At 37.2% G+C, this 24,466-nt stretch overlaps 1 protein-coding gene across 1 annotated transcript in view; it reads right to left on the bottom strand.

The window, feature by feature from the left end:
* Window positions 1–24,466, bottom strand: part of LOC120631978 (metastasis-associated protein MTA3) — a 109,495-nt gene that overhangs the window by 8,894 nt on the left and 76,135 nt on the right. The window contains exons 5-13 of the mRNA XM_039901700.1: window positions 11,613–11,809; window positions 8,790–8,907; window positions 6,800–7,002; window positions 5,658–5,846; window positions 4,096–4,229; window positions 2,658–2,779; window positions 1,868–1,968; window positions 1,356–1,478; window positions 543–762 (exon numbers count right to left, since the gene is read on the bottom strand). Coding sequence (XP_039757634.1) covers window positions 543–762; window positions 1,356–1,478; window positions 1,868–1,968; window positions 2,658–2,779; window positions 4,096–4,229; window positions 5,658–5,846; window positions 6,800–7,002; window positions 8,790–8,907; window positions 11,613–11,809 — 1,407 coding nt within the window. The remainder of the gene's footprint in view (window positions 1–542; window positions 763–1,355; window positions 1,479–1,867; window positions 1,969–2,657; window positions 2,780–4,095; window positions 4,230–5,657; window positions 5,847–6,799; window positions 7,003–8,789; window positions 8,908–11,612; window positions 11,810–24,466) is intronic.

Consider the following 24,466-nt stretch of genomic DNA (forward strand, 5'->3'; position numbering starts at 1 on the left):
AAAAAATACATACAAATTTCGTACGCAGCAGCGTACACGTGATAAACGTGGAACTCCTTAAATAACCTCAAATTAAAATCAATGTCCCTACCAATTACTTTGCGAGATATTATCTCATTTGGTGACATTTGTTGCGGAAATGAGTCGGAGACTGTTGAGCGCTGAAATGATGCCAGCTATCATTCCATGAGGCCTTTTGTTTAGAAATCAGTGAATAACAACTTATTTGGCAGGAAAATAAAAGGTTAGTAAAAAACCGAGATAAACGCGCAAGAAGAAAGCGGGCAGCAGCTAGTTTTATTATTAAACTTTGCAATACATTTGAAAGTAATACATATTAGTCTCTTTTTACAATATACCAACATTCTTGAAATGACTGAACAAAATGTTCACAAAATGAAGGATTACGCGGTGACAACCACAACATCACTTGGCTGTCCTGTATCCATATCTATGTAATTTGATGCCCTCGGTTGCCGAGATCTCAGGGGTCAGGGTATTTTGTATATTTGACGTGTATGTTAGGTTATGGCGCTACTCACATTCGTGCTTCACTTGGTGCAGGTTGATGGGCGAGAAGGGGGAGCGCGCGAAGTGGCGTGGGCGCCGAAGCGCGCGAGCCAGTCGCCGCGCCAGGCGCGTGAAAGGCGAGGCGCGCAGGTAAAAGGCGGCGCGCGTTTTCATCACGGGCCGCGCGCCCTCGCCCGGCCCGCCGTGTGCCGTCGCCACGTGTCGCGCGAGGTGCGCGCGCAGTTTGAATTCCTGCAACCAAGCGGACGCATTCACACATACATCCACACAGCCGAGTTCATTGCATGACCTTATTCGGTTTCAGTATGCAAAGATTCATTTTTGATGAATTCTGGGAGTCGTAGAGTTCAAAATAAATATCATTTTAAATTTGGATTAAGGTGAGCCAATTTAAAACAGCACAAATACTCAGTAATGTCTATATGGTACAGAAAGAGCCGCTGTGAAGAACTACATTGATTTTTAATATTTTAATCTCAATCTTATTTAGCGCCACTTAGCACCTCAATGTTCCACTGCTGGAAACAGACCTACTTATTCATGGGAGAGAGGGAGATAGATCCATCACGCTTTTCCAATAACATCCAATAGCACAACGCACACACACCAATATTGTTGACAATAATCTACATATTGCCCTTGTGCACGTATTGATATAAAATATTGTCAATAATATTGACTGTGTGCTAAGCCTGGGTGTGCTTTGACGATTCTCATTACAATGTAATCTGCGCTCGTTTCATTCGGAAAAATAAACTGAAACTTCAATCTTATATGAAAAGAAGTATAACTTACAAATGAAGTTAGCATAAAGTCGTCCATACCTTAGCACAATTTATAACAGTACAGCGATGCGGACGGTGCGACACCGATAGCGCGGTCTCTTCGCCCTCCGCGCGCGCACTTCGCACTACCTCCGCTTCGCTCTCCCCGAACACGTCTGCCGTCTACAAACAATTTATATTATGTTTTGTCCTAGAACTTGTATAATAACTATTTCCTTATTATTTTTGAAGTCCTCTTAAAAGAAATCCCGTAGAAAATAGCAGAACGTCGTAAGAAAACTTACGAATTTCTGCTATTAAATTTTGAGAAAACTTTTTCATGCAGCGTTTAGTCACAACATCATACCTACATCAGAGGAAATTTATTTGATACGATTAACACATTGATCCCCAAAAGTGAGCGACTTGGTGTTTCGTATTATTTGGTTGTAGGTAGTACTACGCCAGATAGCCCACGTTTATAAGAAAATGTGTTTTTTTATTTAGTTTTGCTTATTGCAACAGAATTTCTCTCGTAAAATGGACTCAAACAAAAAATAATGTAATATCACCTTTAGTCCTCCATATTTTTTCCAATATTGCCAACATGAGCCACACAATCTGTATTGTAAATGCTGTGGACCCCATGAATACCAGTGGTTTGAATTCGTCACTGAAACAAAATAATTAACTAATTATTGAAGTACATCGACGGAATGTAAACTGCATACAGGTAGATTATAGACAAATGAAAATAACAATACAGTATCTCATTTCTACTATTACATTAAATATTAATAATCATATGTTTAAGAATTTATATTATATATTTAGATTTTTTTGAATGTTTTAAAAATGTTAATCTGTGTATATATATATACATAATATATATAGAAAACTATAACATAATCTCGAGAAAGTACGTCACGTCACGCATTGAGTGTATCCTATGTATGTGTGATAGTGGTGTCATTTCTGTTGTGCATATATTTTTAAACTATAGCAATAGGTCTAAAAAATAAAAAACGTGCTGTCTTTTTCCAGGGGATACAGTATGAAAAGGACTACTTTGAGACACGTAAATTTATTTTAATTTAGATATTTTGTACAACAAATATAGTACCACTATGGGCACCACTGAAGCTAATAACTAGCAATCAAGAGTTCTTTTGTACATAAATTTCTAAACTATATCAATAGGAATAAAAAAATAAAAAACGTGCTATTTTTTTCCAGGGGATACAGTATAATATGGACAGCCCTACTATGGGACACGTCAATTTATTTTAATTTCGATTTTTGTACAACAAGAATGGTACCACTGAGGCACCAGCTAATAACTAGGTATCAAGAGTTCCATACCTTGGCACGAAGCGCAGAGACTGGGTGAAACAGCTGCCGTGCCATTTGTTCCGCCGTTTAGCACAGCACCTTTGTTCGCCGCGTTGGGCGTACTGTTTATCAGAGCCGGGTTCGGTTTATTGCTGCAATTTAAACAATAAATAAATCCATATGCCTGCTGTGTTTGATAACTACTAAAGAAATATTTAGAAAAAGCATTCACATATTTTTCGCTGTTGCGGTAATTTGGCAAAGTGTTGAGCTAGGTTGATGTTCACAGCGTTACCTATAATGGTATAACAATATGTTTTAGGGCGGATTTTTCAATCGCAAAATAAGCTCTCAATTTAGGAATACACTTGACATGATAGCAGTTGTATAGGAAAGAAATCTGTCGAATTTAATCCTTAGTTAGGTTATCTGACAACTGAAATATCACCCTAAAAAAACTAAACCGACAAATGTGGTGCTAGTAAGTGAGGCTAACACGAGCCACACGCTAAATGCAGGCAATATTATCTGCAAGTCGTTTTAGTCTTCCACTTCAATAATATTTGCAGCGCGACCTATCATCGCCATGCCACATACTGTCGCCAGATGTAAGCAGATTTATCATTGAAATGGAATAAGTTATATGGTTTAAATGTAGATCATCGAAATCTATTTCAAATTAGTTCATGGGAATGACAATGGAAATGTCATGTCTTTTGTTTCAATTCAGTTCCGTTCTTTGTTTTCAGCTTTAAATTGAATATTGGTTATAGTGTACACAAACCAAGCATTATTTAGCCCTTTTCTTTTTCCAAAGATAAATGTCTAAGATTGACTAAATATACTTTGACTAGATTAGTCCCAAAAACTTCTTAAGAGGGAGAGTGTTAATACTTAATCAGAGTAAAAATGTGTAGGATATGTTTAATTATTGCAGAAAAGCTACCGCTGAGTATGTTGCGGCTTTCCCAAGCGGTGGTACCTAGAGTCACTACAAACTGGCCGACTTATTGACGTGAGACGTTTCAATGGTTCTTCTGGAGTTAACTTTAAATAAATGAATTTTAAATTTTACATAATGGGAGATAACTTAGTAAACTTATCCGCCTTAATCGAATCTTACTATTATAATTGCGAAAGTTTATAATGATGGACAGATGGATGTTTGTTACTCTTTTACGCAAAAACTACTGAACCAATGTGACTGTTTTTGGAATGGGATAGACTATACCCTTATTAACACATGGGCTGCTTTTTATCCCGGGAAAATGTAAGGTTCCCGCAGGATTCATGAAAAACTTTGGCAATATACCTAAATATATATAAATTGGCAAATATCAGTTCCTTTGTTAAGAAGTTTTCGACACTAGGCTCATTTTTCTTGTCAGCGGAAGCGGTAAAACAATAAAGCAAAGTAAACGATAAGACATAGATTAGTATCAGCGTGTAAAGTGGTACAAACACTCACTAGTTGGGAATGTACACTTGCTTCAGCTTGGACTCGGCCTCGACCGCCTTGACGCGCTTCTGCTGCACGTAGCGGTCCGTCGTCTTCCACATGTAGTAGTACTCAACTAGGTTCTTTAGCGTCTTCCATGGCAACTGCAATACGACACAACAAATTTACATCAAGCTTATTTATTTTTTAATTCCACTACAAGTTAGCCCTTGACTGCAATCTCAGCTGGTGGTAAGTGATGATGCAGTCTAAGATGGTAGCGTGCTAACCTGTTAGGAAGTATGGTAATCATATCCCTAATTGATTTCTACGTGACTTCGCACCGGAACACTAAATCGCTTAGCGGCACGTCTTTGTTGGTAGGGTGGTAACACTGTCACGGCCAATGCCTTCCCACCACCTGACCAGGCCAGCGAAAATTCAGAAATTTTAAATTCCGGAATTGAATCCTCATACTTAAATTCACAGCGCTCACCGTTGCGCCAGGGAGGTCATCTATGATCCGCGAAAAGAAGGAAAATTTATAAATAATATGACTTGCCAAATAAAATTAACATTTAGTTTAATTTGCTATAAACCGCGTAAACCAGCAAATTTTTGCTAGGTTATAAAACCTCGCGTGTAAAGTGTCGAGTGTCCAGCTATTTATATTATTTGGTGTGATATATTGCTGGCCTACTTTATCGTTACGTGCGAAAAGAGCTGGCTGGTGTTTTCTTTTTTTTTTTTTTTTTTTATAATGCAGCAAATTCTAAATGACTACTTTCAACACACTGTTTGTGAAAACCGAAATAATAATACTTTACAGGCTTAAGAGGTACATTATGTGCAGACACAGACTTATCAGTGAAAGCGAATACCTAAGTATTGGAGTAAACCACTGTCGTTTTTGCTAAAAGAAATCAGATACAGCCCTAACCTCGCATGCAAAATTAAAATCAAGTGACTCCTGTCACTTTATTAGGTACGCGTTGCATAGCGTCGGCGCGCAACTATGCGCTTGTCGGTCTTTTATCTTAAACATATTTAAACAATTAGAATTATTTAAATTCGTTTGTATGGAAAAATAAATTTGTTTCACAGGGCTTTACTTATGAAATATACTTATGCATCCTTCAATATTATTTCGTTATTCTGTTACACTTCGTATAAATGACAGGTAAAATTTTTTCCCCATTTTAAAAGCCTAATTTTGGTTCTTTCGACTCTTAACGCGCTAAGATTATAACAAAGGTCAGTAGGGTCCACAGAAATCTTAATAACAAGACATTAGAAATTAGAGGTGTCGCCTTGTCGCCGTGAACGTGACTAAGTTCCTAGCACACGAACTGTTCATTGTAACTACATTTATATATATATATATAACGCTCTAAAACAGTGTACACTGTTGTGACAAAAGAAATGTATGACTTCCAGCGCGTAGTATTTCCACTCCGAATTTTTAGTGGTAGCCGCTGGGAGCCGTCGTTCGGCGACGAGTGTTTTCTATACTGAAAGTGCTAAAGGGCATGCCTAGTGTCTTGTCGTTATATGATTTCTATGGTGGGGACACATTATTTTATCAGACTCACAAAGTCCTTTCGTATGTCGGCGAAGTCCTTGCCGTACTTGTCGAGCGACTCCTCGAAGAGGTTGGCCTCGGAGGCGGACCACTCCTCCATCTCGTCGCGGCAGAGCACGGGCCCCGACGCGGGCACCAGCGACGACAGCGCCGCCTCTATGCTGTAGCCCGACTTGTGGAGCGTGTCCATCGCGTGGAACTGAAAACATGATCAGCGTCGTCAACGACCTTCAATCCTACAAGAGATTCCATCAAGGTAATGGATGTCAAATACCAAAACTGCTTCGTATTCATTATATATTTGATGGCAGATTGGCGCAGTGGGCACCGACCCTACTTTCTGAGGCCAAGACTGTAGGCTTGATTCCCGCAACTGGAAAATGTTTGTGTGATGAACACGAACGTTTACGTTAGTACCCATAACACAAGCTACGCTTACTTTGGGGCTAATGGCGATATGTGTATTGTCGTAGTTTATTTATTTTATTTCATATATTTGGCCGTGTCCGTCAAATGCGACGCTGCATTACTGTGCATTTTATTGCGTACAGCCGTTTGACGAGACTCCCACCAGATGGAAAGTGAGCATGAAGCATAGGTCTCGATAGAAACTTTAAAATGAAAAGGGGGTAAAAATGTCTCCCGCCCATGCTACCTATGGACCCATAGGAGTATGGGCAGATTGTCACTTAAGAGATATGTGTAAGTAAAACTATACTGCATATGTTAACCTCCATATCAACCCCTAGCTTGTAGCGCGCTTGTTAGTTAGCCCTACTCCTGCTATGGAAACACCTTGTAGCTTGTAGCGCGTGTTAGGAAATAGGCAAACACAGCACTTATGACACTCTATGATGAACCCGACGATTAATGTTTTTCAGTGTCTGGGTGTTTATATGTATATTCTAAGTATTTATGTATATTATTCATAAAAATAATCATCAGTCATTTCAGTACCCATTACACAAGCTACGCTTACTTCGGGGCTAGATGGGATGTGTACGTTGTCGAAGTAAAAAAAAAACAATTGCTGTATTTTTCTATTTTCTAACACGCGCGTGTAAGATAGCCCTACTGCAGCTAGTTGGTTGAACTGTCTCAAGGCAGCCAGGCGTCCACGTGCTGTGGGAACATGTCGCGGCTGGTACGTACGAGTGTGATGTCCCTGCTGGCGGCGGCGGCCGACATGTGAAGGCTGGGCTGCTTGACGCTGGAGGAGCAGTCGAGGGCGCGCGCGAACGTGCCCACGGACCGCGCCACCACCAGGAACTGGTCGATCTGCCGGTCCGACAGCCCGTGAGCCGGCGTCCACACCAGCGTCTCCAGCTCCGAGCTTTTGCGCGTGTCCTCCTCGCCTGGAACCGTCGATACACCGGTCACATCGGCCAAACGGACACACGAGTTTTATTTACATAGCTATTTGTTACTCTTGTCCTTGTTGTCTGAGTTATTTACCAGGGTATGAATACAGCAGGAAGATTGCATCGCATGGCCAAAATCCTCCTATGCGAGTTACATATACATTTTAGGGTAGGCAGTGCTTTTGTGCATGTATGAAGTGCACGTTGCTCTGTCATCATCGTCATTATATCAACCCATTACCGGCCCACTAAAGGGCACAGGCCTCTTCCCGCAATGAAAAGGGCTTTAACCGTAGTCCACCACGCCGGCCCAGTGCGGATTGGTGGATCGTGCCCTGTAGTGGGCCGCTAACGGGTTCATAGGATGATGATGATGATGTATAAAAAACTAATATAGTAAATGCGAAAGTCTGTTTGTTTGTTTGTTTGTCGTTCATGCCCTATGCTTTGTCTAATTTACGATGATCATTCTGACAGCTCTAGGGTTGGAGGCAGTGTTAATGAACTTATCCGATTATTGATGGTTGTTTTATTTATACTCTTTATTTGTACACCACTCAGAAAAACGAGATAAAAAAAAGAACAAACACATGAAGAATGAAGCAGGATACAAAAGGCGGCCTTATCGCTAAATAGCGATCTCTGCCAGGCAACCTTAGGATTAGGAAAACTAAAAAGAAAACGAATAGGTGGGGTACACTATTTAATACATACATACGAATATCTACATACTAATACATAAACCAGACTACACAAATACAAAAATACTATTGATAAATATAAAAAATAAATTTACATGTTATAAACATACATATGTTTTAAAAGAACTTGGAATCGATAGTTGAATGCATTTTTAGTAATGTAAAAACACAAATGTACATGAAATTACAAAAGTAAATATATAAACATAATAAAAGAAAATAAATATTCGTACTTGTTTACTTAAAAATATACCTAATAACAATGAACGAAAGTGTTTTTTTGTTTGTCCTTGCTTCACACCTTCACTAAGCTACTAATCAACTTGATTATGGCAATAGAGTTAGTTGAAAGAACGGAAAATAACATAGGCTACTTTTTATCCCGGGAAAACCAACAGTTCCCACGGGATTTATGAAAAACCGGTATAGCAACAGCTAATAATTAATAATTACGTTGAGCGATTTTTTGTAGGAAAAAACTTATAGAATCACCGATGACCTCGACATGCTCGTTGCTTCAGTTTAGTATACACAAATACAATACTCGACTGTAGCATAAACCTGTTTTACATTTTAGATGTGTAAAATCTTGTGATTTAGGGGCACCGATTTATTTAGTTTTTTAACTAGATCCATTCTTTTTTTTTACAAGATAGCCTTTGAATACAATATAACCATACGGTAACTGATTATGTAGCAGTTATTTTTAACCCATAGCCCTAATCGGTTTCTATGCGACAACACGTCTTTACTTGCAGGGTGGTAGCCACGACCGAAGCTTCCAACCATACCGAGGATGACATCTATGACATATTATGTGGCTTTTAGGGATTTGCACCAAAAAGTAACATATTATAAATAATAAAGTGTAAATAGGGGATTGATCTCCTTATTTATCTACGCATTTGAGTCGTATGGTATAAACATCGAAGGAAATATTTAAAGCTCGAATATCGTGATCACGATGTTCGATGTCTGACATATGACAAATATTTCATGCATCGTTATATATCTTATTTCCGTATGATAATTAAAATGGTAAAAAGCTTATAAAACTAATAAATAAAGCCAATTTCTTACCTTCTTTTAATAAATTAGTTACTTCAGTCTGATATCTACTTCCAACTCTGATTTCACCCTTATCTGCTAATAAAGTCTTTTGTGAAGGATCAAATACTAAACAATAAAAAAATGCGTCCTGAAACAAAGAGAAAGCGTGTGTTATTCATTGGTTTATAATAATATCAAAGTTAACATAGACAATGTATTAATTTCACTCCGAGAATCACATATTATGTATATAAAACAGACTAGGTACAAAAAACGTATCCGAAAGCGTCTAAAACAATGTCTGGATGTTTATATACGAATATTTAAATTAAGCACATTAAAATGACAGTTTATAGCGGCAATTAATTTTGAACACGATAGTTAGACATTTTTGAGCATATCCCTTTGAATATATTACGAATACAGGAGATACCTGTCTAATATTAGTTTTTAACTATTGATATATACATTTAATTTAAATTAAATGAGAACTCTCAGGTATGCAGGTTTCCTCACGATGTTTTCCTTCACCGTTGAAGCAAGTGATATTTTAATTGCTTAAAACGCACATAACTTAGATAAGTTAGAGGTATATATAATATTAGAGGATATAGGTTAATATAGAGGCTCGATGATCGGATTCAAACTCGCTCCCCCTAAATCCCACCCACTAGGCTATCACCTCTACCGTGATATTTGATTGCTTAAAACTTCGAAAACGTAGAGAGTTGTGTGCCGCGCATAGAACTCCCGATTGGATGACACCAAAGTTCTAACCACTTTCCTTACGGCTATCACCGATATAAACAATACTATTTCGTTCAATATAATATCAATCTTTGTGCGGCCATGTTAATACGGCGAACAGGAAGCTGCACGATACGAGATACGCGGCAAGTGCATGCTCATTTCCTTATTAGTTGCGTAGATGGAATATTATTGGAGTTACGGCTCGAACCGGACGTTGGGACACGTTTCATATATTATGTATAATGTACTAAACTAATAGCACGAGTTATTTTTACTTTTCTACTGGGAGTGGCGTCGTTTAGGTGCGATAGCGTAAATGAGACGATTGCACTGGTTAAGCAAGTTTCAACCAAGTCTATAGCTGAATGGGTGGTCACACTTTGCAGGCCATTATCTTTGACGGCCGATTGGCGCAGTGTGCAGCGACCCTGCTTTCTGAGTTCAAGGCCGTGGGTTCGATTCCCGCTACTGAAAAATGTTTGTGTGATGAGCATGAATGTTTTTCAGTGTCTGGTTGTTTATATGTATATTCTAAGTATTTATGTATTATTCATAAAAATATTCATCAGTCATCCTTAGTACCCACAAGATACGTTTACTTTGGGACTAGATGGCGTGTATTGTCGTAGTATATTTATTAAAAATTCTTTAGCCCGTGCTTCCGAAAGCACGTTGAGCACGCCCAGTCAATTTCTCTATACTTAACTTTTTGTTGTTTCGTCACCTAAGCTATGAATTAATCTGCATCGCAACAGCGTGGTAGGTTAAAGTTCTATGTACCTAGCTTCTAAGAGGAAAGACGTCTCAAACGTCATTGAATTTACTGTTCATGTGTCAGTACAACATGATTAAAATACAGAATATATTTTTTTTAACATTCATTAATTATTGTATACCTGTACCAGAAAAATTTAAAAAAAAAAGTTTTTTTTTTATATTATACCATGCGTATAATTTTTGAACTGTTATCAATCATCATTCTTTATTATAATGAGAATGAATTGCAGCCGGCAATTGTAATTATGTACGTACATTATCAGAGTTTGAATACACTCGTAGGTATATAGAATTCTAAATTTAGCAGATACCTTTTAAAATAAGGAAACCTGCGAAGGAAAATCTAATTACACTTACTTGTAATAACTATAAACTACCACTTCTACCAAACACAGTGTTGCCTTGTTGCACATGGCAGAGCAAATTAATCGATTTCGAGAAGAAGTGTTAGAAGTCTGTGCTTGGCTTTATCTTCCATGCATTAGCGTTATAGTTTAGGCAAGTCGGTGCGATAATTTTAATTCATGATCATAAAACCCATTCCCGGCCCACTAAGTGGCCGTGCCACGTAGTCCACCATGCTGGCCAAGTGCGGATTGACAGACATGGAGAAAGTTATGGACTACTATGGCATGCACGTTTAACTTCACCGTGAAGACAAGTGATTTTTTTAATTCGAAGTTAAAAAAAAGGACATAACGCCGTCATGTTAGAGATGCGTGCTGTGGATCAAACTCGGCACCGAAGGAGTTGATGATGTTAATAAATTGCCTACTTTACGATTTCAAACGTGTAAATCTAATGATACAAGGTCACTGGTAACATACGGCATGACTCGAAAGGGGAGCTAGTTCTGGGTGTATAATAAAAAAATTCCAATTTCATAAACATTGAGATATTATGACAAATTCATATCTATCTACCTACTTATTCTATCATCCTATCCAGATAGCCTTAATATCCCTTTTCCCGAATCTCATCTTTCCCGATAGAAGTACGGCGAGTTACCAGTAACCCTGCCTTCGATCAATAGTGTACTAGGTATGCCAGTGCGATACAAAATCGAAGACGAAAAAGTTTCCAATTGCGTTATGTATATATTTGGAATTTAAAAATATTGAACATAACTTATAATATGCGTGTCGTTACTTAAAACAGGATATACTGTCACTTATTACTTTTCGAACGTTAGGCATTCCTATTTTAATAAACACTCCTCGACTACTGATCAGCACATCTAGTATATTATAGATCGGAGAACCCTCTAGATATAATAAATAAATGATGGCGAACGGCGATGGTCTCTGTGCGGCGGTACATACTCACATCCTTATTGAGATAGCTGAGCAGCGACTCTGTCTCGTTGAGGAGTGTGACGGTGCACTTGCCCCGGATGTGCGTGGCGGGCAGGGTCTCCACGTGCCGCGACAGGAACAGCTCGCGGTGCTTGGCCTGGTGCCGCTGCTTCGGCGGCAGGCCTTCTCCGCCTCCCGGGAGCTCTGAAGATTCCTCCTCCATTGCTACTGAAAATGAGTGGTGAACCTGCTTTAAAATGGCTTCAACACGAACATTATCTAAGTTAAAAAAGGTACCCCACCCAGCTCTAAATAAACATGGTTATCACGAGACAAAAAAAGCTCTCGAGAGCGCTAAGTGTGAGTTATTTTACCCACGTCTACCTATACTATATTATTATCGCCATTTAATAACAATACTGTTTCCAACTATTGCAACTAGATGGCGCTCTTCTGATGCCATACAAATCGTAGTTAATTTAAACGCGATCGAATAGGTAGAAAATCTCACTCGAGGCAATTAGATACTTCTTTTTAGGAGGGTGATGATGATGATGTAGTACTGTATTAAACCGTTGTTAAAACTTTAAACTAGTTTTTTAAGCGCACGATAACAATATCACTTCACAGTTTTCGCAGCCAAACAGTTATGCGATTCGATGAAAACACATATTCCACACCAACTTTAAACAAAATCTGTATTTTACAACAGGATGTCATGATAGTATATGTTTAGGATGTCATGATAGTGTAAGCGGTAAAAGCCTAGTGGGTAAATCTTCGGCGTTTTTAATTTCAGTTATTGAATTATCACTTGCTCTCATAATTTTCTCAAAGGCAAACTACTTATTCAATAGAATTTTAAATTTTAACTCAAAATGTTTTATTCACATTTCATGCAAATTCTAATATAGATAGCATTACCGATAGTGTATGTTTATCTTACATTGTGATGAGATTAGCTTCGTCGCCTACGGAAAATCTCGTAATTTTAGATTATTTTTAATAACAGTTTAGTTCATATGTAGGTTAGAATATACAGTTTAGATCTACTTGCACAACTCCTAAAATAAACAATCGATAATCTAAAACCTTAATGTGCTAATTGAGAGAAATTTGGAGAAATGAGACCTACCACTGCTACTTCAACGCGTGTTGGCGGATTAATACAAAATAGTGCATAGGAAGAACAACAAAAGAAAATAAAACAAATCTCTACAAGAGAGCAAAAGGCAAATTTTGGAATACTAAAGTTAATAAGCCGACATTATGAGTTACGAACATAAACGTGAGAACAAAAAACACAGGTTCAAATTTCGAGGATTATAAAAGGCTACTTATTAAACGATAGTTGTGTCTATTGATATTAAATTCAAAATTCAAATTCAAATTCAAAATTTCTTTATTCATGTAGGCCTATCACAGGCACTTATGAAGCGTTCATACATATTTGTTTACATAATTGTAACGGGATGGTGATAACTTCGTTCGCCAACTTAAATCTAAAGCTACGAGGGTTCCAAACGCGCCCTGGTCTAAGAAGAGCCCACAACAAACTTAGCCGGGTAAATTTATTTTTTTGTTATTACCATCTTCCAGTAAAGCTTTTTTATCGTTTAAATAATCCTTAATGTTATAATAGGATTTTTCTGTAAGCTTACGTTTTATATAAACTTTGAACTTATTGAGAGACAACTCAAAGATTTAATTTGGTAATTTGTTATAAAATAATATACAATTGCCCTTGAATGAATAAATTAAGTTACAGTTAGAGCGGTAAAGCTAAATAAGATCGTTCGTTCTTTTAGATAAGTAATGCATAATATGGTGTACCTTAACGCTAACATCTTAAGCATCATTATCAACCCATTACCGGCCCACTACAGGACATGGATCTGTTATTAGAACTAGAAGGGCCGTATTTTGGCCAAGTGCGAATTCGCAGACTTCACACGTCTTTGAGAACGATATGGGGAACTCTGAGGTATGCATTGCATTTCTCACGATGTTTTCCTCCACCGTTACAGCAAGCGTTATTTCAATTGCTCAAATTAAAAACGCACATAACTCTGAAAAGTCAGAGGTGCGTGCCGGGGAACGAACTCGGTCCCCTCGAAACGGAGTGTGAAATTAATCACAAGGCTATCAAGGTAAGGTAATCACAAAACATTCCTGGTTTAACAGAGAACAATAGAAAATACTACTTATTGAATGATATTTGTCTCATTCGTGCTTCAAAATGAAAGGTAACGCTAAAACAGATCGCATTGTTTCAGGTAGGTACATTTATACATTCATAAGAGGTCAACCACATAGGCGGCGTCTATGTGCTTATGACAAAAGCGTGCCCTGCGCGGCGACGCAACGCGACATGGCTACCTCGAACATCAATGCCCGAAACCGTTCTTATTATATTACACGCTTATACAAACAAAACTTTACTACATACAAATAAAGATTTAAAATAAACACATTCTTTATCTGTTTAATCTTTACTTAAAATAATTATTAAATGTTTTTTTTTAATTTTGGCAGTATTTAACACACTAAACAGGTAGGTATAGGCCACACAGTTTGTGTTTGTCGTATGTAGTTATTAAATAACAGGTACCTAGGTAAAATCTTATGTTATTAATGTTTTAATTTAGGCTACTTTGTATTCCAGTGAGTAGCTAGATATAATGAAAGTTGAAGCTTGAATTGGGTCACATTCATATTTCATTCATTACGTTTAATTTAAAAGTTGGCGATATCGAGGACCGGTTTGGAGTTAAGATGGCTTTTGTGTGGTGACGCGCGCGTGCGGTCTGTGGGGTGGGGGCCGCTGGCGAGGGGTGGTGACTGGTGGCTACTTATTATTACCACGCAGTCTCACACAGACACCTCACCGCACTAATGCCGTACGCGTCATAAAAGCTCACCTTGATAACATGGCGATCGGGCTAATGACGAAAGTCAATGAAACTTTTACGATCGCCTTTATAATTAACATCGGATTAAGTAGATAATATAATATAGTTTACGACTGTCTTTAGTCTAACATTGAATTGGTTGCAAGGAAGTTCCAACTTCAAAGCTAACCAAATCGACGAATGCCAAAGTAACTTTTAAGGTCTCTTTTACTGTTTACAATTAACATCGAGGTAAAGAGAGGCACATAGGAAGGTTGTTAGTCTAATAAGAGTGTTGAACATACTTTGTCACAAATAAAAAGGGGCTCTGTGGGGAAATAAATACCAAATTTATAGCTAGCTACTAACTACGTAGTACAATATTATGAGCGGGTTCAAATGAGTAAAACCTTTATCGTTGAAAGTGATCAGCCGTCAGTCAATTCCTACAGGTATATCGTTCCACCTATCCTCAAAAGAAGGATTTACATTTGACTTAATTTTTGGCAAGGTTTCTCCAAGTTTCCGTTAAAATTGCTGATATAAATCTTTTTTTTTTTATATTAAAATAAGGGTTATATTTCTAAAACAAGAATTAACTGTCAACCTAAGTTATAGATGTTCGATATCCATTTTTCATCACTCATATGCAAGCGATCCCAATGGAAAATTTCATCAAAATCGATATTGCAGTTTAGTTAAACATAGGTAACAAACAAACACTTTCGCATTTAAAATATTAGCATGGATGTGTTCGAATCGTTTGATACCAATACGTTGGATAGGTTCTCGGATTCGGGCCGAACATTGAATCGAAAAGTGAAGTTAAAAACCGGTTGCTAGTAGCAACCAGATAAAATAAACACAAAAGACATATCGCCAAACATCGTCCATTTAGCTCGAATCCGATACAGTAAGCCCATTATTGGCATTAGTAGAAGGGGAGGGGAACAAAAAAGATTGGATGCTAAGGCAAGCGCCGCATTAATTCCGATCGCAATTCGCAATACTATTGTTGGGAGTAATGGAGAATCTGGCAAATACATAAGTACCTACCTATTCTACTAGGTAGCATTTTTTGTTTTTCGTAAGTGAGCATCCACTACTTGGTATATGCCTTAGGTAAGAGCGCTAAGTGTCAATGCATTCTTATGCCTTTCACTAACGACGTACAAGGCAATGCCTAAGTAAGTAACGCGTAATTTAATTAAGATTCCTAGGTAGGTATACATTTACCTTTCATCAATCGATTTTCACGAGGCAACTCATATAACCTAATTTGTCAATGATTCTTGTCACAAGACGTGGTATTTTGTGTTTTTATTGTCATACTAGCCGACCCTCGCGACTTCGTCCGCGTTTGTGTCAATCGAGAAGCTAGGATAGATCTGATGCTAACATCATAATCATCGTGGCTTGCTATGTACCTACTATTATTTTACGTGATATACTGAGTGAGTAAGTTGTCATTATTTTAGTATATACATACATCCATCCATACATCCAACCTCACAAGCTTTCGCATTTATAGTATTAGTCCTACTACTACTGGTACGCATGCATACGAACATTGTCCTTGCGACTTGCTGTTATTTGTGAAGAGTTACGTCCTTTATCTCCGACAATATTTATCAGATCTTTATTAAAATAAGACGATACATGCTTGATAGTATAAACTAAATAAAAAAAGGATTATCCAAATCGGTTCAAATTTAACGGAGCTATGAAGTAAAAATGATAAAAAATTTCATCCAATTTCCCGAAGGAAACTTGTTGTTTATCGGGATAAAATTTATCCTATATGTTGATCCGGAATATCAGCTACCACTATGCCACATTTTATTTAAATCCATTATGTGTTTTAACGTGATGCTGTCTGTCTGTCTGTCTGCCGGACAGACAGACAGACAGACAGACAGAGAAACATTAAATAAAAATCTGCTTTGGACTCAGTATCGATTATAAAGCATCCCCCGGTCAAAATTTTCAAAATATATTAAATGTATAGAAATCTTCCAGTTACAGTTTTATTATAAGTATAGATTTTTCATTTTTCGTATGATAAATCCAGGTAAAAAAAAAAGAAACTAATTACTTGTCTTGTCCGTTTTCAAGTTCCCTAAACATTACGCACAGCCGAAACGGTGTCGTAACTATAGATGGTACCTAACGTAGCTTAAGCTAAGAGTCATCATCTAAGAGTTGGTGAAACGTTTTTTTCTTTACGCATGACCCAAAATATTTAGGCATCCGATTTAAGAGTTACCCCGGTTTAGTCCCGGGCATCAATGATTTATAGTTCATTTGCTTAAGTAGTTTGCAGTAAGCCCACAGGCTATTTTGGAAAACTATGTGAAAATAAATACTATGTAATAAATTACTTAATAATACATTGTTATACAACCTCTAAATCACAATAAGGTAATACGGATATTGGTCATCTTACTTCTCCGAAACGCCATGCACCAATATAAACTGCGGCTGTACAGTGTAAGTGCCGAATCTAAGTAGTAGCCGACGCCCGTCTACCAACATGCTTGTAAAATGCATTTGACCACATAACAGGGATCTTAAAGGCATGCAGACTGAATAGACTTACTCACTTAGCAATTTTAAGTATTGATGTCAATATGATATCCCGAGGATGCTCGGTTGTCGGAAGATCTGTTTCGTATGAGGTGTATCCTAACTGGTATTATAAATGTCAGTGTGTTTGCTTGTATGTCCTTTCTTCACGCCCACACTAAGAGACTTAAAGCATTCAAAGAAAGCGGGCGACAGCTAGTAAAGAATAAAAAAATCTATTCATATTAAGTGCATCGAATTAATATGCCCATTTTGCATAATATTAATTAGCCCAATCAAGGGATACATCTGCTGGCAGTTGGCGAGCATCGCATCTAGGTTAGATGGCATTGCATAGCAAACATGTCGGTTAGACAATTTGAAGTAATATGAACATTATTACCTAGGTATATATGCCTGAAACTGCTACGCACGCCTGCTGAGAAGCGAAATAATCTATTGCTTAGAATCATCACGATATAATTAAGTTTTTTTCAATTCAAACTGCCCCTTCAAATAGAAAATAACTGCATTAAAATTAGTCTATCGCCATCCTTATGAGTTATCTACCTCGTTGGTCTAGTGGTAAGCGTTTTTTGATTCACGAGGTCTCGTGTTTAGTCAGAATTTCAAATTGTTTGGTATTGGGTTTTTACATCTTGAGATTCTCAGTACAAATCCGTATTTATAGAAATTGGTATTCTCCAACCTCCTGCCTCGGCGAGCGGCCTAACTTACAACCCCTTTTGCATCAGGGGTATATATAAACAAGTTCTGGACAAAATGCGTCAAGCAAGCCATATAAAGTAAAGAAATAAAATTTTTCCTTTGGACAATTTTTTCCAACTTTTGAAACAACCTATTTACAAAATGTGAGAAACGAGTCCACGTGTCCACGTGTTGGATGAAATCATACAATTAATGTACATGTAATTTTACGACACTTTCTTACTATAGTAAATTGATACTAAATTTAATTTGATAAGAATAACTCCGCCTCTGCTATACAATACAGTAGACACGCCTTGAGGAGGTAGGTAAGTCTCATTATTATCACCTTACATTATTTTTTTTTATAATTTGGAGGTGAGCAAATTTAGACTCGAGAGTTTCGGGACTACAAAGAAATGAATTTATTTTTATCTTTCGAGACTTCATTCTGTGACAAAAAGTTTGTAGAAAACTGATGAGAAGAAAAATAACATGCTACATTTTCTTTTTCAAGACTTGGAACCCTTTTATAAAGTGCCACAAAAAAGTTCGTAAAATGTATACGCCAGGCTCATACAGCGCGTGTTTTCACAGAACATAGTCCTGCGTAAAATTGAGGGAGAAGATGTATCCATTAAAAGTCATGTATGTGTCTTAATGGTCTCTGCGGGCGAGTCTGTATTTTACTTTCTAAGACAGTCAAACCGCAAAAACGCGAGATACTAAATCATATACTCATCTAAAGCCGCTTTTTAAGATGGTGTTAACTGAAACATGTATTTTAATTGTCAAATACCAGTTTTCATGGGTATAAATTGAAAAATGTTCGACGTTCATAAAAACTTTCATCCCCTTATTTTGGTGTGAAAATTGAAAATGCATAAATAGCAGCCTTTCTCAAGAATAGATGGGCTATCAAATACTATCATGTAACATATAATGCGTTGGATATAAAAGATGTTTTAAATCCGACACCGTAATTCCAGAGATCAATAGGTTAATATAAATCTAATACAAAAAATTCTCGCGAAATAGTGTTCCACTCCCACGAAAAGTCTTGACAGACTCTTATGATTTTTTTTGCATAATCGGTAGATCTGAATCGATCGTACTTAATTTATTTTACGACCGATTACGATTAGGTAAGTCGCGGGTAGTAACCGCTAGTAATAGCATACAATTTCGATCTGTCACTTTGATGCTTAGATTTAAAAAAAAGTTCATTCAAAAACTAGGCTACTTCGTAAAATGTTGAATATTGATTAACATTATTCTCATTAATCGGTATTTCGTTTTACGCGTGATTGCGTCTTAAAAGTCATAGCGAATAAGGGAGCTTAAGAGTTGTGCAATAATTTTCTATGTACCATAAGGATAACGGGATCTGATGAAATGCGGTTTGATCGTAACATTCTAAGAAGCAAGCAGGCAAACAAGTGGAATGTAGAATCACGACATAGACGTCTCGAGTACCTCATGAATATATGAAACATTATGACGGCATTTATTTATATAGTAACTTTTGTTATGACTTATGTTAGTTGTAACTTATCCGGGACTTATTGCGGTTAGGGTTGTCATCAAGGAATGCACAAATCCCGATTTTAAAAAAGGACCAATTATTTTTTTTGGATTTTACACTCTAAACTCTGGAGGGACCGGATCTGGCAATGTTTATACATACGTACTTTATTATATTTTAATAAAACTTGTTATGTATTATATAATACCGATTCGGGAGCTTTGTGGGTAGGATAAAAATAGAATAGGGTTACCATCAATTCACTAACCCAGGTTAAAATTTGAAAACGATGTTTAACAAATACAGGCTTACGTTTTCAACAAAAAACTTTAGTTTTCCCCACTGTTCTTTGACTTGTTTGTATGCATGGATGAATGAATAGCTTTAAAAATATCATGGAATCGAAAACCAACAAATCCAAAATCACGGTTTCTTTATTGAGTTACATTTATTGTGCACCTTGTTTGATGTTATGCACAATTTCAATTCAGGTCAGGTCGGAAAAGATATTTGCAAGGCTGCACTCCTCAACCTGTGGCTGATTTACCAGATTTACAGTACTAGGTATACTATTATCCTACACATGCAGTAGGTACTATACTATTTTCCTAGTTGGGAAGCACTAGCAGCTAATTGGTTGGCATTTCATATAAGTTTATTTAGACATTGAAAACCGAAAACTTTCGAAACCTTTATTAGGGAAAATCCGGGAAAATAGAGACGGATGGGAACCCTAGGCAGAAATAATGTTCTAGTCGCTCAAGTCGAGGACATGAGGGGGCCAGAAAAATTCCATTTACATAAATATAATTTAAATAACGAACTTAGGTCGCCAATTCCGTCAATACAGACCAGGAATATAGAATATAGGTACTTACATACCAGTGTGACTATTGCTGTTTTTATAGAATAAATTGTGCAAGTAGCACCTGATGATAAGTGGAACAGGATCGCCTATAAATAGAGTTGCTGAGCATGCAAAGAATATGTCCTGAAAGTTGAAGTGTAAGTGTTAAGCTTCATGTACCCGTACTGTAATTATACCGGCAACCACGCCCTTCAGACCAACACACTAATGCTGCTTGGCGGCAAAAAGAACCATGGCGGTAGTACTATGGCAGACGAATTCTCGTCATTAAAAACTCTTCTACTAGTCGTGATTGACATTGGCCGATTTAATAAGTAGTAAGGTCTCGCGAGAAATATGAGAGTACGTTGTGTTAAAACTACATACATAAATATAACTACACATCAGAAAATATATGAAAAAAACTTGAGGGTAAATTAATAAATACTTCATATTGTCATATATAGCCAGTACCGCACTCAGGTTTTGTCAATTAGACAAAGGTATTAAGTTTTTTTTTTTTTTTTAATTTTGAAATTTTGTTCTACTTTAATGTAGTTAGGTAATTTATTATACATGAATGCCCTTTGAAAGCTTTTGTTTTTCTTACCGTAATTTGTTCGTGGTTTTTTTAAGCTAATATTATTAGCACTACGAAGTTGTTATCTCTTTGTCTTATAACATCGCTGTGACTATCTTATGACTACTTAGTCAATAGGAGATTTCGAGTTCAGAACCTCCACGCTGCTCTAAATACAAATTACCCTATATTTGTAGGTATGGAAAATATTAAATATTCGCTAAACAATTCGGTTAAATTAAACATACATAAAATACAGGAAGCTTGGTTGTCTATTTCAGATGGGGTGCGGCGTATCACTTCTTATCTTATCTTTCCTATGGTGGCATTGCCAGCGCTATAGACTCAAGATTAGCATTAAATGGAACAGCTTTATTCCGATCGTGATATAATATAGCGTTAGGTTTATGATATTTATATACAGCCCGTTTACACCAGCACGGGCGAGCGTCGCGAGCTTTTACGGGCTTATAAAAAAAATGTTTTGTTATGAACGTTTTGTCTGTCACAGTTTTTGTAATCTTAGCTCCAGTCACTATTATATTCCATCATGGCGTACGGCAGTTAATTTTATAACGTGTTCGGTTGCCTGCAGAAGTTCGAATTTTATTAGTTTGTTTGAGAATACGACTCTCGGCAATTTAATAAATTCGGATTATGGATCCACACGCGTCACTACGCAACTAATTAAAGCGTAGGCAAAGAGAAAATGGCAATCTGTGGAGCCCCTCCCCCCCGCTAGTGGGGGGTTGGTTACGTGTGCCCCCTTGGGGTGGTCGGGTGTATGGTTTTTCTGCTCGGGCATCCTTTGCTTACTTATTGATCCAGTCAAATGTGTGGAGGTGGCGCGGTGGGTGGCACGCCCGGCCCCCCACCTCCCGAAGGGGGTACGTCCAAATAAATCTGCCCGCTCGCGAAACACCGCAGTGACAACAACGGCCGATGGTAAGATGCGGCCACAGTATCCGGAGCTCATCTCGAGGGCCGCAAAGTCCGGGGAGTACGGCCGCAATGCGATCCGCAGCATGAGGCATAAATGCCATTTTAATTGAAATCATTTTCATCGGAAGGCAGCGGCGGGCGCGACCTTAGAAACAGGCATGCGCGCGGCCGCTGAAGGTACCTAGTGTTAAACCGCGACGCTTCTGCTATTTTCATAGGGGTCAACGACATTTGCTATTAAATAAAAGATACAACTATCATTCGTGTCGAGTTGGATCTGTAATTCAAACGAGATATTCAACACGTAAGCTGCTCTCAATAATAATGAACAGGCAGTATGGGTAATTGTTATTCAAATGTCTACATTTATTCGTTTCAACAAAGTATAAAATCACAATGGAGTATCTTTCAATGTCATAAAAGCGATCATGGGAAAGATAATTTAGTACTTTGTTTAGCCTGTGGTCCGAGAATACGGCAGCGATAAATGCACTTAACATTTTTATGAGAAGGTACATACCAAAAGCCGTCTCATGGCGTTCTTTAAAATTGTAATAAAGAGGTCTTCAATTAAAATAGTGATATTAGGGATAACAATCTAGCTTTGATTCTCTTGTAAAATTGTTATCACAATGTTTGGTTATTAACTTGATTGTAATTATATGAAAATGTGTAAAAAACTACATCACAATATGAATTTCGTTCGCAGTTAAGAATGTCATATATATTAAACAATCAGGGTTTTAGCTACAAGTTGACACGTGAATGAAGTTAAAACATTATATAATTGTAACTAATATTAAAATAATGAAAATGTGACTTTGTTTGTTAGTTAAGGCTTTCTACGCCTTAACTTCTCAACCGGCCGTCAAGAAATTTTGCAGACACATCAGTGGTAGGAGATGACATTTCATCCAGAAGGAACTACTGTTCCGAAGAGATGAAAAAATAACGTTTAGAAATGTTCAGTCGCATTGGTTGACGTACCTATCTATAATTTATATAAAACAATATTAGGGTTTTACATTAACGTGCGAATAAATATGCGCTCTAACTAGCGTAAGTTGAAAAAACCCGTTTTATTGACTTAACTTACTAGATGGTGAATGATTTTATATGGTTCATTGAAGAGTTTCTCTCTCCGTATTTCATGATCATAATCGGATCTTCATAAAATTAAAATTTAAATATGTTGAATGAAGACCTTAAAATCTTTAACCGAACACGGGAACAATTCGAAATCCCTTCTTCGAAGCACAACAAAAAGAGTTTGCTTTAACCTAGTTATAAAATTAAATTAATAAAAAAGAGGCTGATAATAGTCAAAAAGGCACCGACCCTCTACACCAAACACAGGGTATATTGCCGAGCATCTGTTTGTAGTGGAGTACACGGATTGAAGAAATTACAAATTACACCATACATCCTGCTGTTCGCGGAGTATAGCAAATTAAGCTTAATTTTTATAATATATTATAGATTTCTGCAAAATAACGCCTGCTTGTATCCAATATAAGTATTGTCATTAGAAAGGTGTTAAGTGTTTGGAATCAAGAATTATGACGCATAGAAGTCGATTTACATTAGTTATAAAGATATCTAAAAATATCTATAGGATAAGGTCCAATACCTTATCCTACAACGGATCACCAGAATGCACCTGCAAAAACCTTTAATGATCGGGAATTGAAGAACGAAACTGTTGTCGCTCAAACACAAACCGTGCCAAGCTATCGAATGTATTCAGGCAATTCTGCTGCAAAAACCATATGGCATGCCAAGTTGTATACAGTCTGATCAATTAGAGGTAAGTTCGCCATTTATTTCCAGAGATTAAATCTCGGGGTATCAAAAACAATTTGAACTCGCGACATCAAATAGGCCTATCGCAGGTTCATGATAATTACTGGCATCTGCGATTTCGCATGGACTAAAGAATAACTGTCTCCAGAGAGAAAAATGTAAGAATAAAAAAAAATAATAAAAATGTTTAATTTATGTACTTATCGCCAATACGCCTTGGGGGCGTAGTATAAAGTACAAAGATGAGACGCGAGCTCCTTCTGAATTTCAAAAAAAAAAAAATTTTTTGATAGCTTTTGTGCAGAAGTGTCACGGGCCTATCCCACACATCCTATTGTAAGGGTAGTTTTATTACTCTTAATTGTTTGATAAAGTGTATTATTTATTATGCCGTATTCAGCATGAACAGTTCCCAGCGATTTCGTCCGTGCATTACTTCTGATAATTTATTCTACATAATATCAAATTGGAGTTGTTCCATCACACTACAACTCCTTGGGAGTTGTGGTGTGAGCTATTGTGGCATCGACCACAATTATAATTTATCTAATACAAGCTGAACCTGGCCACACTATGATGATCTATTACATTGAGATACTACAACGTTGTCTGATATTTGAACTCATATAACACGAACACTAATATTCGTTCGTGTATACGAAGCAGCATTTGCAAAACGTGGGTAAGAAAGTCAAAATAAATAAAAAAAGTATATGCGGAAGCGGTTAAACTAAACCAGATGAGGTCAGTTTAGGGGTTTAGGGGGGGTGTATTAGTAAATCATATTTTGACAAATAACATAGGGCACTGACTTTGAAAATCCTTTACAAATTTACAGTGTCCAAATATATTAAATATAATATTATTAGGGCTGCCAACACTCATCTTTATATTTTGTAACTATGAATAACTGATATAAATGAAGATGAATTTTACATAACGATCAACCAAGTATCGTTTCGGGGTGTTGGGTGCTTCACACGTCTTAAGTCAACACGTGTTAAGAAATCTGTTCGTTTTTAGT

Source organism: Pararge aegeria, chromosome 19 (assembly GCF_905163445.1).
Source record: "Pararge aegeria chromosome 19, ilParAegt1.1, whole genome shotgun sequence".
In the NCBI taxonomy this organism is placed as follows: Eukaryota; Metazoa; Arthropoda; class Insecta; order Lepidoptera; family Nymphalidae; genus Pararge; species Pararge aegeria.